Source organism: Dendropsophus ebraccatus, chromosome 1 (assembly GCF_027789765.1).
Source record: "Dendropsophus ebraccatus isolate aDenEbr1 chromosome 1, aDenEbr1.pat, whole genome shotgun sequence".
Taxonomy (NCBI): Eukaryota; Metazoa; Chordata; class Amphibia; order Anura; family Hylidae; genus Dendropsophus; species Dendropsophus ebraccatus.
Genome location: NC_091454.1, coordinates 162,430,111 through 162,444,471, shown reverse-complemented (window position 1 = coordinate 162,444,471; position 14,361 = coordinate 162,430,111). Strand labels below are relative to the sequence as shown.

The 14,361-nt window shown below is 38.9% G+C and overlaps 1 protein-coding gene and 1 long non-coding RNA gene across 4 annotated transcripts in view; one reads left to right on the top strand and one right to left on the bottom strand.

The window, feature by feature from the left end:
- FBN1 (fibrillin 1) overlaps window positions 1–14,361 on the top strand; it is a 199,078-nt gene that overhangs the window by 44,721 nt on the left and 139,996 nt on the right. For all 3 annotated transcript variants that reach the window (XM_069983105.1, XM_069983095.1, XM_069983085.1), the window contains exons 5-6: window positions 235–330; window positions 2,379–2,474. In XM_069983105.1, the coding sequence (XP_069839206.1) occupies window positions 235–330; window positions 2,379–2,474 (192 nt within the window). The remainder of the gene's footprint in view (window positions 1–234; window positions 331–2,378; window positions 2,475–14,361) is intronic.
- The window catches only part of LOC138800912 (uncharacterized), a 30,644-nt gene that overhangs the window by 14,632 nt on the left and 1,651 nt on the right, over window positions 1–14,361 (bottom strand). Inside the window, exon 2 of the long non-coding RNA XR_011364541.1 lies at window positions 4,907–5,029. This is a non-coding gene — a long non-coding RNA (uncharacterized lncRNA). The remainder of the gene's footprint in view (window positions 1–4,906; window positions 5,030–14,361) is intronic.

Below are 14,361 nucleotides of genomic sequence, written 5' to 3'. Positions count from 1 at the left end.
TGCCATCTTTAACAATGAAATATGCAGAATTGCCTTGATTTCCCCGATACTCCTATAAGGATCTGTCAGCAGGTTACAGATGGAAGTTATAGTAGATCTTGGTGTGAAATGACTAGATTTGTATAGATCTATATATTTATCTTCAATTGATACAACCATTTATAAGAAAAAATTTGTACTAACGTCTGGATATGATCAAACTGTTCTTACAATTTTCCACATTTCTGATTTCAGTTCAGCAGTGTAACATCAGGTGTATGAACGGTGGCACCTGCAGCGAGGAGCACTGTATGTGTCAGAAGGGTTATACCGGAACACATTGTGGCCAGCGTAAGTCACTTATTTTTTAAAACTGAATGTATATCTCAGTCTGATATTCTAATAGTATATCATCAAACCAAGAAGAAGACCCTGTAGCCATCTAGTGATGGCATTCTATGTATTCTCACAGTTCAGCTTTCATTTTACCAGAGGTACCAGAGATATAAAACCTGAGCTGTGATTGGTTCTTGTGGAAAAAATACAGTGTTAGTTCCAAGGTGTTATTTTGTTTTAACTTCACGATGTGAGAACCCAACCTTAAAGCTGGGGCTACACAGTGTTTCCCTCACACAAGTGAATTGGGGTCGCATTGCGACGCACAACTTGGCACAATTACAAAAAATCCACTAGGTAGAAAAACATGTTACAGGGACACTTAAAAAATTGTGCTTAGTTTCCGCACTGATCAGAAGAACGCTCCTGGAGAAGCTCACGATAACACAGTTCGCTTCCTAGTCTATGGGGCCACAGGACAGCAATGACTGACACTGGGAAAGTAAAGTGCGCATCTACGTGTTCCTTCCCATTCGTTCTCCTGATTGGTGATGGTCTCTGCATTGAGACCCTGACCGATCAACATGTTCCTGTGACTTGTCAAATGTGACAGGTACACAGGATGTCTGCTGCTGTGACTAAGTGTGGTTTACAGGGACTTCCAGAACCGTTAAGTAGGGGAGGAAATGAAATCATAAAGTTACTGAAGAGTGAATCGGAATGATGTAATGAAGCATATATTACAGTTAAGGGCTTGTTCACAATCGTGACATCAGTAGCATGTATACGTCAGCAAACTGTCAAAATGGGATACCAATGTATATGAGCATGTACAGACATGGGCACTTTTGCCTTCAGTAGCCTCAACATAATTGACAAGTGACTACATTCAGGTCATTTCCCACAGTGTTTATTTACTTGGACTCAAAAGCCCACGCCTAGACCAAGTCAATAAACATATATATATTGGAAATGACCAGAATATAGTCATTAGTTGACTATGGTCAAGCCGTTGAAGCCAATAGGACCACGCTATTGAACGCACATATGCTATCATCCAATTTTGACAGTTTGACAACATATATGTAGAATGTATGACACAATCGTGATGTGAGCCATGCCTATGAGATATAGTGAAAGGAAATAAGCTTTGGAAGCTCTATAGTGGAGCTGCCAATTGTCCATAGCTCCTGGACTGCAAAAATAGCCTTTTTATTCCATAAAATGTCCATAAAAAACTTGTTATTAAGATTGTAATTATTATAGTTCACAGGAAATGCATCTAACATGTTGATATCAGTATTCTGAACTATGAACATATGTCAGTTGTTATGGCTATGATTCATGATTTTACAGTGTGTAGACTGTCCCTGTTTTTTCAATATTTTATCGAGATAAAAATAAGGTTGGCAATCCTGATCTATAGTGGTTATTGTTAGAGAAAAAAAAGGACTTAGAAAGCTGGAGCAGACAAACTGACTTCTATGGGACAGTGTTCTGGGCATGCTCTGTGATCTGTGAAGTAATCAATGTACAGGGAGGGGATTAGGGGAGGTGTAGTGTATTATGGTGGATCCTGTGTTATCTATACATACAGAAACCTACCCATGGTGATAATGAGGTGATCACAAAAGAACACATGAAGGGTTCAGTGGATCCTGTGTTATCTATCTTTGGGTGTTCTGTAATTCTGTGATAGTAGTGAGTGACTGCTGAGGAGTGATCTGTGGAGAGGAGGAAGTCTCAGCTTATTATTACGTTATTAGGTATTATTAGGTTTAGAGACCAGATTTCAGGATTATTTTATAATATTGATAGTAAAATGTAAAATTAGCAAAATACATCACTAAAAATCCATGAAAAAGGTTTATAAAAAAAAAAAAAATTAATTAAACAATAGGTAATTTCCTAGGACACGTTCATTTTAAGATGTTGATGTTAATTGTTGATAAAATTCAGTCCCAGGATATATACTTTTAATACTTGTTGCACCCAGTTACATCATTTATACGTCTTTATGGATACACTGTAGAGCTTTACGGTTTTATGGTTGTTTCTTACAGCTGTCTGTGAACATGGATGTCTAAATGGTGGGCGATGCGTGGCTCCAAATAGATGCGCCTGCACATATGGCTTTACAGGACCCCAGTGTGAAAGAGGTAAGAGAGGTTGTATATAGCCACACTGCTGGCACTATACTGTATAAGTTATGTGCTACCAGACATTATCTGTTACATTTACCTGTTACAACGCAATGAGACAAGGCTGTAAATTATTTGTATACATGTAACACTGGAGCTATGTTTACACACTGCTCAATAAAAGAAAAATACCGTAGTAATTTTGAGGTCAAAATACAGACGTATTTTCAATATAAGGATGTGTTCTCACGCTGTAAGGCTATGTTCACACACAGTATTTTTGCTCAGTATTTTGCTCCTCATATTGCAACCAAAACCAGGAGTAGATTGAAAACACAGAAAGGCTATGTTTACACACTGTTGAAATTAAGTGGATGGCCGTCATTTATTGACAAATAATTGGTGTTATTTTAAAACATCGGCCGTTGTAATGAAATAAAATATTATTTGCCATAAAATGATGGCCATCCACTAAATTTCAACAGTGTGTGAACGTAGGCCATCTGTGTTTTCAATCCACTCCTGGTTTTGGTTGCAATATGAGGACCAAAATACTGAGCAAAAATACTGTGACATGTTTACCATATTCCTGCAGCAGATACTGCCATATTGGCTGCAGGAACATTGTTTAAAGCCCATTATAAACTGCTGACCATATGGGTGTGTCTGGAAGTCAATTAACCATTGACTTCCATGTACAGTATGGCTAGCATGACAGCCACAGAGTGTGTGAACGGTCAAATATCTGCGACCGCTGTTTGGAAACAACGGAGGGAAATAATTGATGTGTCAATTATTTCCACGGCTATATTGAACAATGGCCGTTGTGCAACACACTGTCTAAACAACGGCCATTGTTTTGCATTGATTTCAATGCAGCACATTTTTTATGACAATAATTGCTGTTTTAACTTGCATCAACGGCCTTTGTTTTTATAAAAAAATACATTGTGTGAACATAGCCTAATATTACGCTCCATTGAGACATTGACCTGAAGTGCACACACCCAATAGAACGACTGTAATTGATTACAACCATCCAAGTAATAAACATGCTCATTATTTACCACCTGCTTTAGCAAAATACAGACTTTTTTTTACACATTGTTTTAATTCACTCAAAATTACATTGTATTTAGCTTTTATTTAAATGTGTACGAAGCTGGCCATATGCTGCTTTTAGATGGTCATAATGGAAGCATATTTTAGTGCCTGTGTCACGGCCACAATACCTGTGCATCCTACATAAGATTACTATAGGGGTCTATGGTGTATAACAAGGTCAGATGGTTTTTCATTTAATATTGTTAAATCTTTTAGGAGACTGCAGCTATCATAGTTTATGGCTCTATAAATATAACTGTTATGTCTCACATTCCCACAAAAGAAATTTGTACTTTGTCTGCGCATTAACCATTTTATAAATAAAGGTAAAAGCGTGTAATAAGAAAAGCCAATGGCTTCACTTCAAATAAGAAAACAGTAGCACATGTTTTCAGTTGTAAAACAGCTTGTTACAAGTATGTCCTTCTGTATTTGTCTCTGTGCTGATGCTTAAAGGAACATCCCAAGAAAAAAACATACAGTACATAGGGGGAAAAAGTAAAAACTGTAATTCTTAGACAGACGTTGTAAAGGTTCCCGTACACCTTAGACTTTAATCGTCCAAACCATTTAATGTTGGGGCTCTCCCAACCGTCCACTGACAGATGCTGTGGGTGGAGATAGGGGGTCAAGCGTGGTGGAAAATCATGCTCAACCCCTTTGTTTTGGGAGAGATAAGCCACAGCAAGAGCTCTCTTACCGCTTCCCATGGAGAACACAAAAACTCTCATTGAAAAAAAAGGTGCAAGTCATGTCAGTTTTTTTGGCACAACTGCACCAGATTTTTGGCCTAGTCAGTTCTATTTATTCCTCCTACTGTGTTAGGGTCCTATTACACAGGCCAACTACGGCCTGATCATTTTAGTAAACAAGTGCCAATCTGCTAGATGGCCTGTTAATCGGGCAGCTAGGGCTGCATGGACATAGTTAGTGATGTCCATACAGCCCTTGCCCGAACACCTGACACCTTACCTCTCCCTGCTCCCGGTCTTCTCTCCTGTCCTCCGCAGCTCCCCGATCCTGGTGGCAGCAGCTTCTGAGCACCTGTCAGCTGACAGGCCATTCAGCCAATTACAGGCCCAGACCTCTGTGGCCTGTGATTGGCTGAGCAGCCTGTCAGCCAGACCAGGAGCGGGGAGAGGTAAGGTGTCAGGTGTTTGGGAAATCATCAGTTGTCGGCTGTGCATTACTATTACACGTAGCGATGCGCAGTTGGTGCCCAACGATTTTAGGTCCAAACTGTCTAAGTTTACACTCTCTAAAAAGTCTAGTCAGACTGTCTAGTCTAAGTTTACCCTGTCTAAGAAGTAGACAATATTTGATTATTTTCCACACTATTGGCTCACCTATTATTTCAGAAATTCGTTTTCCACTTATTACTCTACTTTTGTGTTTCTTTCTTCACTTTTTGTATATAACTATCTTCTTTTTCTGCTCCTTTCCTTCTTCTCTGTGCTTATTGGTGCCTCCTGCAAAACATTTTAAATGTTTCAGAGAACTGCACTGAAGACCCTCCTTAACAACAGAGGTACTATCTTCTCGTTACTACATTACTGTAAAGTAAGCATAGTATAAAGTAGGCAGTGTCTTGACTGTAGTCTGGCAAAGAAGTGTATTTATCTCTCTACAATGTTGGTACTTATCACTGAATTGTATCATAATTAAAATATGTGCCTATAAGACTATGTTCACACACCATCAAAATGTTGGTTTATAACAACGGCTGTTGTACAACGGTCTTTTTTTTCGGCTGTTATTTGACATTTTATTAATCTTATCCACCACATAGTTTATTATGAGTATCCTTTTATGCTCATTGTCTAATGATATTTATTCTTTTCCAAATTAACCCTTGATGAGTTGCAGGGAAATGTATTGGGTTTGCGCTATTGGGTATTCTTGTAGTGAGCTCTGAATAAGTGTTATTTTTGTAGTACTTGAACATGTGTTACATGCGTTACATCTGCTGTTGGTGTTTATTGAGAAAAAGGGACAGGGCTGGAATTGGTTACTGAGCTATGCAGTTGTTGTCTTTTTACCTAAGTAGTCATTTAATAAAGGTTATGTTTTAATTGTTGTACAATTCAGTGATAAGTAATTTTAGTCATTGTACCCTCACCATCCCTTGGTAATACTGGGCATCTACTGTGATAGGTTATATGTGGGTAATTGAAATGTATGTGATGATGCTTAAATTGGAAAATCTGTAGTTCTTGGAATTTGTCAACATACATATTTAGGCCATGTTCACATGGCGTAAGAGACCGGCCGTTCCGTGACCCGGCCGGGTCATGGAATTGCCGGTCTCTGAAAAGATCAACCCGGACGGATGATCTTTCGGCCCCCAGAGTTCTGATGTGGGCGCATCTGTGCGCACCCGCATCAGAACTCCCCACAGCACACAATAGAGCAAGGGGCCGGAGCCGATCGCTCTATTGTGTGCACTGACAGGGTTTTCTGCGGCCGCTATTCACTGAATTGTGGCCGCAGAAAACTGACATGTCAGTTTTCTATGGCGCCTCATTGGATCCCGGCCAGAGCGTATACCAAGTGTATACACTCCGGCCGGGATTCCCTCAGGCTGCAGCACTATGTAAATGCCGCGGAAATTGCGGCTGTTGTAACAACAGCCATGATTTCCACGGCATTTATGTAGTGTGAACCTAGCCTTAAAATGATTAGTAAAACCAACATATATTATATTGGTTAAAAAAGTTAAAATAAAAAGTAAAGTAAAAGTAAAAATTCTATTTACAAAGCATTTGGAAAGTCTTCAGACTCTTTTACTATTTTTACATTTTATTGTGGCCCTTTGCCAAAATATATATATAAAAAAGTTTACCCCAATCATTCTGCACTCAGTAATCCACAATGACAAAGTGAGGATGGAATGTTAGAAATTGTTGCTAATTTATTGAAATTGAAAAACTAAAATACTGCATTGACATGAGTATTCAGACCATTTACTCACTACTTTGTGACCTTTGTAATTAAAGCCTACAGTCTTGGCTTTGATGCCATAAGGATTTTCTACCATTCCTTTCTACAGATCCTCTCAGTCCCCGTCAGTGGCCATTTTCAGGTCTCTTCAGAGGTTGGGTTCAATTCAGGATGGTGCTTGGGCCAATCAAGGACTTTCACAGGATTATCCCTAGGCATGACACTTAGAATTGAGGTCAAAATTTTGGTTCAATCTTATTATCTTATTTTTAAAGGCTGTGGAATTGTGGGGGCCATTGTGTTCTTAGGCACTTTTAGTGCATTAGAATTTTTTTGTGCTTTTAAAGATGTCTGGGGCTCTTGTGTTTAAGCTCTACAGACAGGTCTCAGTTGTGAGACCTTATATAGACAGGGGAGGGAATTTTCAAATCTTAGAAGGCCCCAAAGCCAAATTTCAAGTGTCATCGCTAAGGTTCAGAATACTTACGTCTATGGAGAAGTTTAGTTTTTCCTTTTTAATACATTTGCAAAAAATTTTAAAATTCTCTTTTCACAATCTCGTAATGAGGTTTTGAGTGGAGAATAATTGGGGAAACATCAAATATTTGATACCAATTGATATAATTGTACCCTTTCCTATTAGATCTTATAGACATCCTTTTATTGTTTTAGTTGTTCTCTTGGTTCTCTGATCATTACATTTTTGTAATATAGAAATAGTGCCCTGGCTGCCTATTTAAAATTATTGTATCTCTCCCATGCTACCTGTACTTGGCAACCCCTCCGTTCCCCCGGGTATGTCTCCCCATGTGTTTTGTTGGTGGTTCGACAAGAAATTTACCAAGCTTTATGATTTTCTATGCCGCAAAAGGCTCACTGCCATATTCTTCCCATAGCTGTAATCCACGGTGATACAGTGGCCCTATACGAGAAGACCTGGTCCCCCTGGTTCACTTCTTCTCATGTTATAGATATATCCTACTATGTTTCCCTTTGAGACCCAATTGCTTTGTCCCCCATCTTGTCTCGGGAACAAACATTTTGTTATTATGTTATTTGTTGCAGTACACTGGACATGTTATGTATTATTTGTTTTTTTCTGTTTATTCAGAGTTGGCCATATGGGCCACTGATTGCTGTACAAGCTTTCTTTGCTTACAAATAAAATTGATATGTTTGACACTAAAATTATTGTAACCCACTAACCTTTCAGTAAGTCCATTCCCCACAGAAGCCATATAAAAAGCACAATTCCTTGCTTTGAACACATTGTACATCTTATATATATTTAATCGTTTTATTGTGTGGGAGGGACCCTCAAGCTACAACCCACTCAAGTACTTTCTTCTTTTGCCCCAGATTTATGATCCGCATACATGAGATTCATGTGTTTGGATAAGCCAATGAATCTTCAGCTGTGGAAGATTTGTCTTTCCCTTAGGAAAGGAGGTTCACCAGGCAAGCTGCCAAATTTATAAAGATTTATGATAATAGAGTAAAGTAAGCTTTATGTTTCTTACCATATGCAGTAAAATATTCCATACTATGAAAGGCAAAAATCCAATTAAATCTCTACTAAATCCTTTTTCTAAAACAACCATTATAAAAGAACTTGAAAACTGACAATAGGTTTGCCATGAACATAAGGACAAAACTGACGTTTTGGTATTCTATATAAAATCTTTTAGAATTTTAATAATTATAGAACATCACCAAGTTGAAGATCATAGGCAATAGAAAACACATCATTGGTGTATTTGCTAGGATACCTATGTCATCTATGGGAGCAAGGTAACTGCTTGTAATATCTTTGGTGGTACACTTGTGACTACAGTCCTCTAACCCCAGATTAATAGTATTTCCTCAAGCTGATAATGTTCAGATGAACCTAAAATTTTTCATATGTTTCATATATTTCATACCTAAAATTAAGATACTATGGCCACTTCTAGACCCATAGCAGGATACCTTGTCTCACTAGATGGCTCTGCCCATTACCAGGACCTGATGAAGCACCTGATGAAGAGGCCAGAAAGGATCTGAAACATGTAGTGCTCTTAGTAATAAAGTTGAAATCGTTCTTTAACATTCATTTCTCACTTTGTGAACTGCACCAAAAATACCTGTTGGAGTGGTGTGGAGGTTCATTGGTTTGCATTACCAGAACTAACAGCTCAGTTAGGAATAGTGGTTTAATGGAGAACTACAATTCTAAAAAAACAAACAGAGCATTAGTGGTGGGAACATAATGATCAAGTTGAGCATGCTCCAGTCTCCATGCTCCAGTCTGGCATTTAAATACCATTGGCTGATGAAGGGCTGCCAAGAGAACATGGCTACAGCATATGGCTGTATCCATGTTTTCCTAGACTTCCTAGGGCAGCAGCCAAATTCTTTAGATACCTGTATTCAAATGCCGAACAATTGGACTGATGCATGCTCAAGTTGCGCTCATCTCCAATAATTACAAATCCCTGTGCCCCTGCAGAACAGGGCCATCACTTACGGTCACACACCGGTCTCCCCTTTGTCCCAGTCCTGTGATGTCACGACCCACCTCAGAAATGCCCATTCAGTCAATCGGTGACTGGGTCGAGGCAGAGCATGATGTCATAGCTGGTTAAAACCCTAGTAATAGCCCCTTCTACATGTTTTCTGCAACAACAATATCCTCAGGTTCCCTAAGGGGGACTTTATTCCCAAGGCCTTCTGGCCTTGTGGGATTGGTGATTACTGTAACTATTGAGACCCCAACCTGCTAATAAAAGGTCCAGTATATATGTACTTATTTTTCCCTCATGAATAAGAATTCACATGTCACATGCACAGCAGGGACAGAACGTAAGGTATAGTGGCTTTTGGCCACCAGGGGGAGCTCACCACAGTACACTCGTACAGCACATCAGGGACAGTTTATGGCATGGTGGCGGGCAGCAGGATAACAGCTCTAAATCTAGCGGTAGGGGACAATGTGGAAGGCGGAAGGCAATGGGTCTCTTGATGCCTTGCCTGCACATTTACAAGTGATGGCCATGGAAGGGAACATTAAGGTTGGCGGCAGGTTATGATCTTCAAGTCCTGCATGCAGCTGCTCTGCAACAGATGGTGAAGGTAGGGGACAATGGCGGCGGGCTAAAAAGAATCACAGCTTCATGCCCTGGTGTTCTGTTTGGTGAGCATACTTCCAACCAAAACTTTGCTTACTTTAGGGGGGGGGCTTATATTTGGCAATTCAGCAAAACCTCTACTAAGTCTTATTTTCAAGGGATGTCTTACTTTGTATACATTCTAAAGTAATTACATTGTATACAACCTAAAGTAATTAATGATAGCTATGATGGATTCTAGCTTTATATTTAGCTTACTTCAATAGTTAAATTGTAAAAACATAGAAACATAGATACATTTTGACAGATGACAGCAGAACATCCCATCTTTGTGGCTGTTACTATGTACATGCTTCCCCATAGGGCTCAAAAAACATTGAATTCTTTGGAGTCAGATCAGTGTGGTAAGACATCTGTCTCCATGTTGATTCCTTTAGAATCCTCTAAATATACTTTGTTGCTACAGCTGAGCAATGACATTCATATCCGTAGAGTATATTTACTTTCATGAAACAAATGGTTAGTATCACGATGGTGTCAATCCAGTGATTTACATAGTGCTACGGTAGCTATGTGTGTACTCTCAAACTGTTGGAAATATTGTGCTGCATTCTTTACTGCCACCCATCTCAAGCATCTGCTCTTCTTGAATGACTTAATTCATAGTACATCATTGTTTGGATTCATCACTATGTTGGACAAAGATAATTCTTGGACAGTATTTCCAAGGACAGATGTGGTGTGCTGGCTGCAGGGTGTGCATGTATGCAGTCAGATCTCGCACAGTAAAAGCTGCAAGCTACGTGCAGTCATTTCCATTTTATGACAGATCATATATATATATTTTTTTTAAAGCAAAGTAACATTTATGAGCAAATATATATGCAAGGTACATGGGAAATCTGGCCAGTGTTGGGGGGGGGGGGGGGGCACATGATCTATAGAGTTTTTATGGGCTTCTGCAGTTATGCAGAGATGATCGAATTACTAAAATTGTTACTGAATGTAAGGGTCAGGCGCTAGGGATAGCTCTTAGAAGGTGTCAATCAGATGAAGAGTGCAAGGCCATAAACCCAAGGAGGGAAGTGATATAGGCTGTTGTTCGTATTACAGGTAAAATGTAGTTTCAAGATAAAGCTGAGACAGCTTGCTTCAGGCAGGTAGAAATGGATAGGCAATTAACTTATATTTTTTTTAATCAAACAAATGGTGTGGTGTTATTAGTCACTTTTTGGGTTATTTCTTGCATGTTAAATTTAAGAATGTTATGCTAATAACCTCTAAATGTCTCTCTACACTAGAGGATTAACTTAAAAATTTTTTTTTTGCTTAAAGAGGGTCCCCACCCACCCAAGCACCCACATACGTACCTTCCCAGTTTCCCCCATGCTGCAGGTGTGATAATTTCTAGTTGCCACTACTGTGTTGTTTTTGCTTCTTTCCATTACATTCCGCTCACCCACTCTACTCTGTGATTGGCTGAGCAGGAGTGGGACATCATCAGAAGCAGGAAGAACAATACAGAGGGACAACTGGAAGATAGAGCTGGAGAGCGTGCTGGCGGGACTTGTTTTAGTGCACAGTGAGGCATAGTGTCAACGTTTTCCTGGAAACCCCCTTTAACTATAGTGTTTTTTTTTTTACCATGATTTCAACCTTCTGGCCAACAATTTCACACTGTAAGATGAAATATATGCAACTGCATCTGCTAACATCAGAAAAATGTATTACTTTGGGCTGAGGAACATAAAGGACCATCCACAGATTGCCATGAGACATAATGTAGACACATAACGTTAAACTGCCATCAAGCCAATAAAAATGTTGGTTAAACAAGATGGTTGATAGACAGGAACATATGTTAAATAGTCATGGGTGTAGGATTAGGAAAGGAGAAGTCTAGGTTCTTAGAGCTTGTGGTTTATGGCTTCAGCTTTACTGCTCTGAAAGTTGTTGAAAGGATGAAATACTCGAAAGTGGAAGTGCAGTTCAGAGAGGCGTTAGTATCGTGATGTTTATTCGACTTGTCATTAACTAACTTGGATGTTTAAAAACTGAAACTAATTAAAAATTCCAGAGCGCGTTACTATTTACATAGGGTATGAGTTAGTAACTTTAGTTCTGCAAACAATTTTTTTTCTTGTTTAACCTTTGAAAATGTTGAGATATGAGATCCAAGCTTTTGTTGCCAAATTCTTTTGGGGGTAAAACATAAGCCACTGGTATATATCAAGAGCCACTGCTGTTCATAGGCCTGGTCCTAACGCTGTAACAGTGAGCTCTATTTTAAAAGGTGGAGTCGCTTGGTAAATTTCCAAAGAAAGTGAGTAATTATTGACCTAATGTACAGAGCACATATTCTTTTGGTAAGAAATTTATGCTTCACAGGGTGTGCTAGAGTTCACATCCTTTTTTCACATCTTCCAAAAGATTGTAAAATGCTCAGCTGTTCTATAAAATTTTTAGCCCTACAAAAACTGCAATGGTTAAAATATTTATGATAAATCATAATCTTCCACTCCCAAACCTGCCCCAAATTCAGATCTTTAGTACACCTTCAGATACCTGATGTCATCACCAGTCATTCTATATTGAATTTAATCATTGAAAACACTACTATCCATCAGAATTGTTCTTTACTTCTATATTCAGTAACATTGTGTCATGTCCCTCAACTGGATAATGTATTTCCATAATAAAACATCACTTCAGCACAATGGTTTTATTGTCGTCATTTTATATAGTTACTTCAGGCATTGTCTTTTCTAAAATGAACGGAAAAGAACTATAAAATTAAAAAGACTAGAACTACCAAATTATTTTATAAACAGTTATACAATAGTTATAAACAAAAGGCCACGTCACAATCTAAATATATGCATTGTAGTTACTATATTTAGTGTGTTTTCCAATCAAGAATATATTATGGACATTTTCATGTTAAAAGCATGCTGTATGCTCAGATTCTTATAAAAAAAAGTGTCTTTAGAATAGACCCATTATTGTTAATAGTGTACAACATCTCAATGTAATGATTTAAAGGGGTATTCCATTCTGGGACCCTTTTTTGGCAATGCTTGGGGGGGGGGGGTGTAAACAATTACGTCCTCTTACCTCACTGGCTCCAGCTCTGCCATCTGCATTCTGCTGCTTCAGTTCCCTGGTTTGCATCTGCTTTTTGGTGTCGAGACGTCATGGCACTGTCACGTCTGAAGTCCAGGAAGCAGTCACTCACCAGGGGACCAGAGCAGAAAAATGTGAGTGGCAGCACTGGAGCCAATTTCACAGGTGCCTTAACGATCCAGCACATGTGCAGTGTTTAGACAGGTGAGGAATAGAAGAAATCCTGCCTGGGGGTGTTCCTAATGGTGAAGAGGGCGGGGAGGAGGGATGGAGGGGTGGTGCAGGCTACGGCACAGACACTCTAGGCCACACCAATCTAACACAAGACTGGAAGTGTAAAAATTGTTTTTTAGGACAATGACTGCATTACCTGCCGAACGGACCCCAGGACAGATCTTGGAATAAAAGCAGCTATCCAAAAGTACAAATGGTTTGGGGGGGGGGGGGCAGTTTGTGGGTACAGAGTCGCTTTAAATTTTAAACACATTGTAGTAATTTCCACAACATGAGGCTACCTAGATGACATGGCTCCTTTACTTAGCATAGAATCAGTAGCATAGCTGGTAGATATTCCCCTCTGACATGAAGGATTGTTCTCACATTATAAAGTTTATTTCAGGTTTACTATTTGATTCTTTCAATGTATTTGCTTTCACATCTGTGTCAACTATAGATAATGTGCGTTATCCCCCTTCTCCCTTACCTATTTGTTCTTTTTTTTTTTTTCTGTCATCCCTACTTCCTTTCCAAAAATCTTAGTAGTTTATACTAGAATAGAATATTGACTCTTTATAGATATAAACATTAGAATTACTATTTGTTTTCTTTAATGACATCTATCAGACTGTTGGCCGTTGTATCCATCCTTCAACTACCTGCTGCAAATAAAGGTGTAAATGAGTCTCATCCTCTAGCGCTTAATCAATGTGGTATTATGGTGTGCCCCTGGGTGCAGTAAATATACTCTGCATGTATTATCCCAAAGTGAAGTCCTATAAAATAACATTCATGAAGGAAACACTTTGTAAGTTCATGTGGTAACGCTGCCTCACTGTACCCTTATTGTAGGACTGCTGTGTGCCGCATGGACTGCCTGTACTAAAAAAAGAAAACAAATCTAAGTAAATAAAAACACAGTCAAGCTAAGTAAAGCTCTGCAAACATCGGAGATGCACTGAATTCTCTACAGAATCTCCAGCCTATACACAGTCTACAGCTTTGACACTAGGCACTGACTTTAACACTACGCCATTGCAGTACATAGTATATGGGGTAATCTTGATACAGAAATATCATGGGTGAAAAACACTGGCATTAAATAATCTTTTTTTTTTGTGCATGAATGGGGCCCTTTATCAGACTGTGGAAAGTAGCAGCTTGTATTTAACAACCTAATGCTGTCTATGTTCCAGATAAGCATTCTGCTGTACATATAGGACGCCTTCATTCTAGAGGCAGCATTGTCAAAGATACAGGACCAGCTTTTACTGTCATTGATACCTAAGAAAACTTTATTTAACTTTGAAATTTGAAACGTATATTTCAATTGGATTTTTTAAAGTGAAAAATTAAGTAAAATGTAGTACAAAGGCTCCAGATTTTGACCTTCATGTTACTGCTAGCATTGCTGG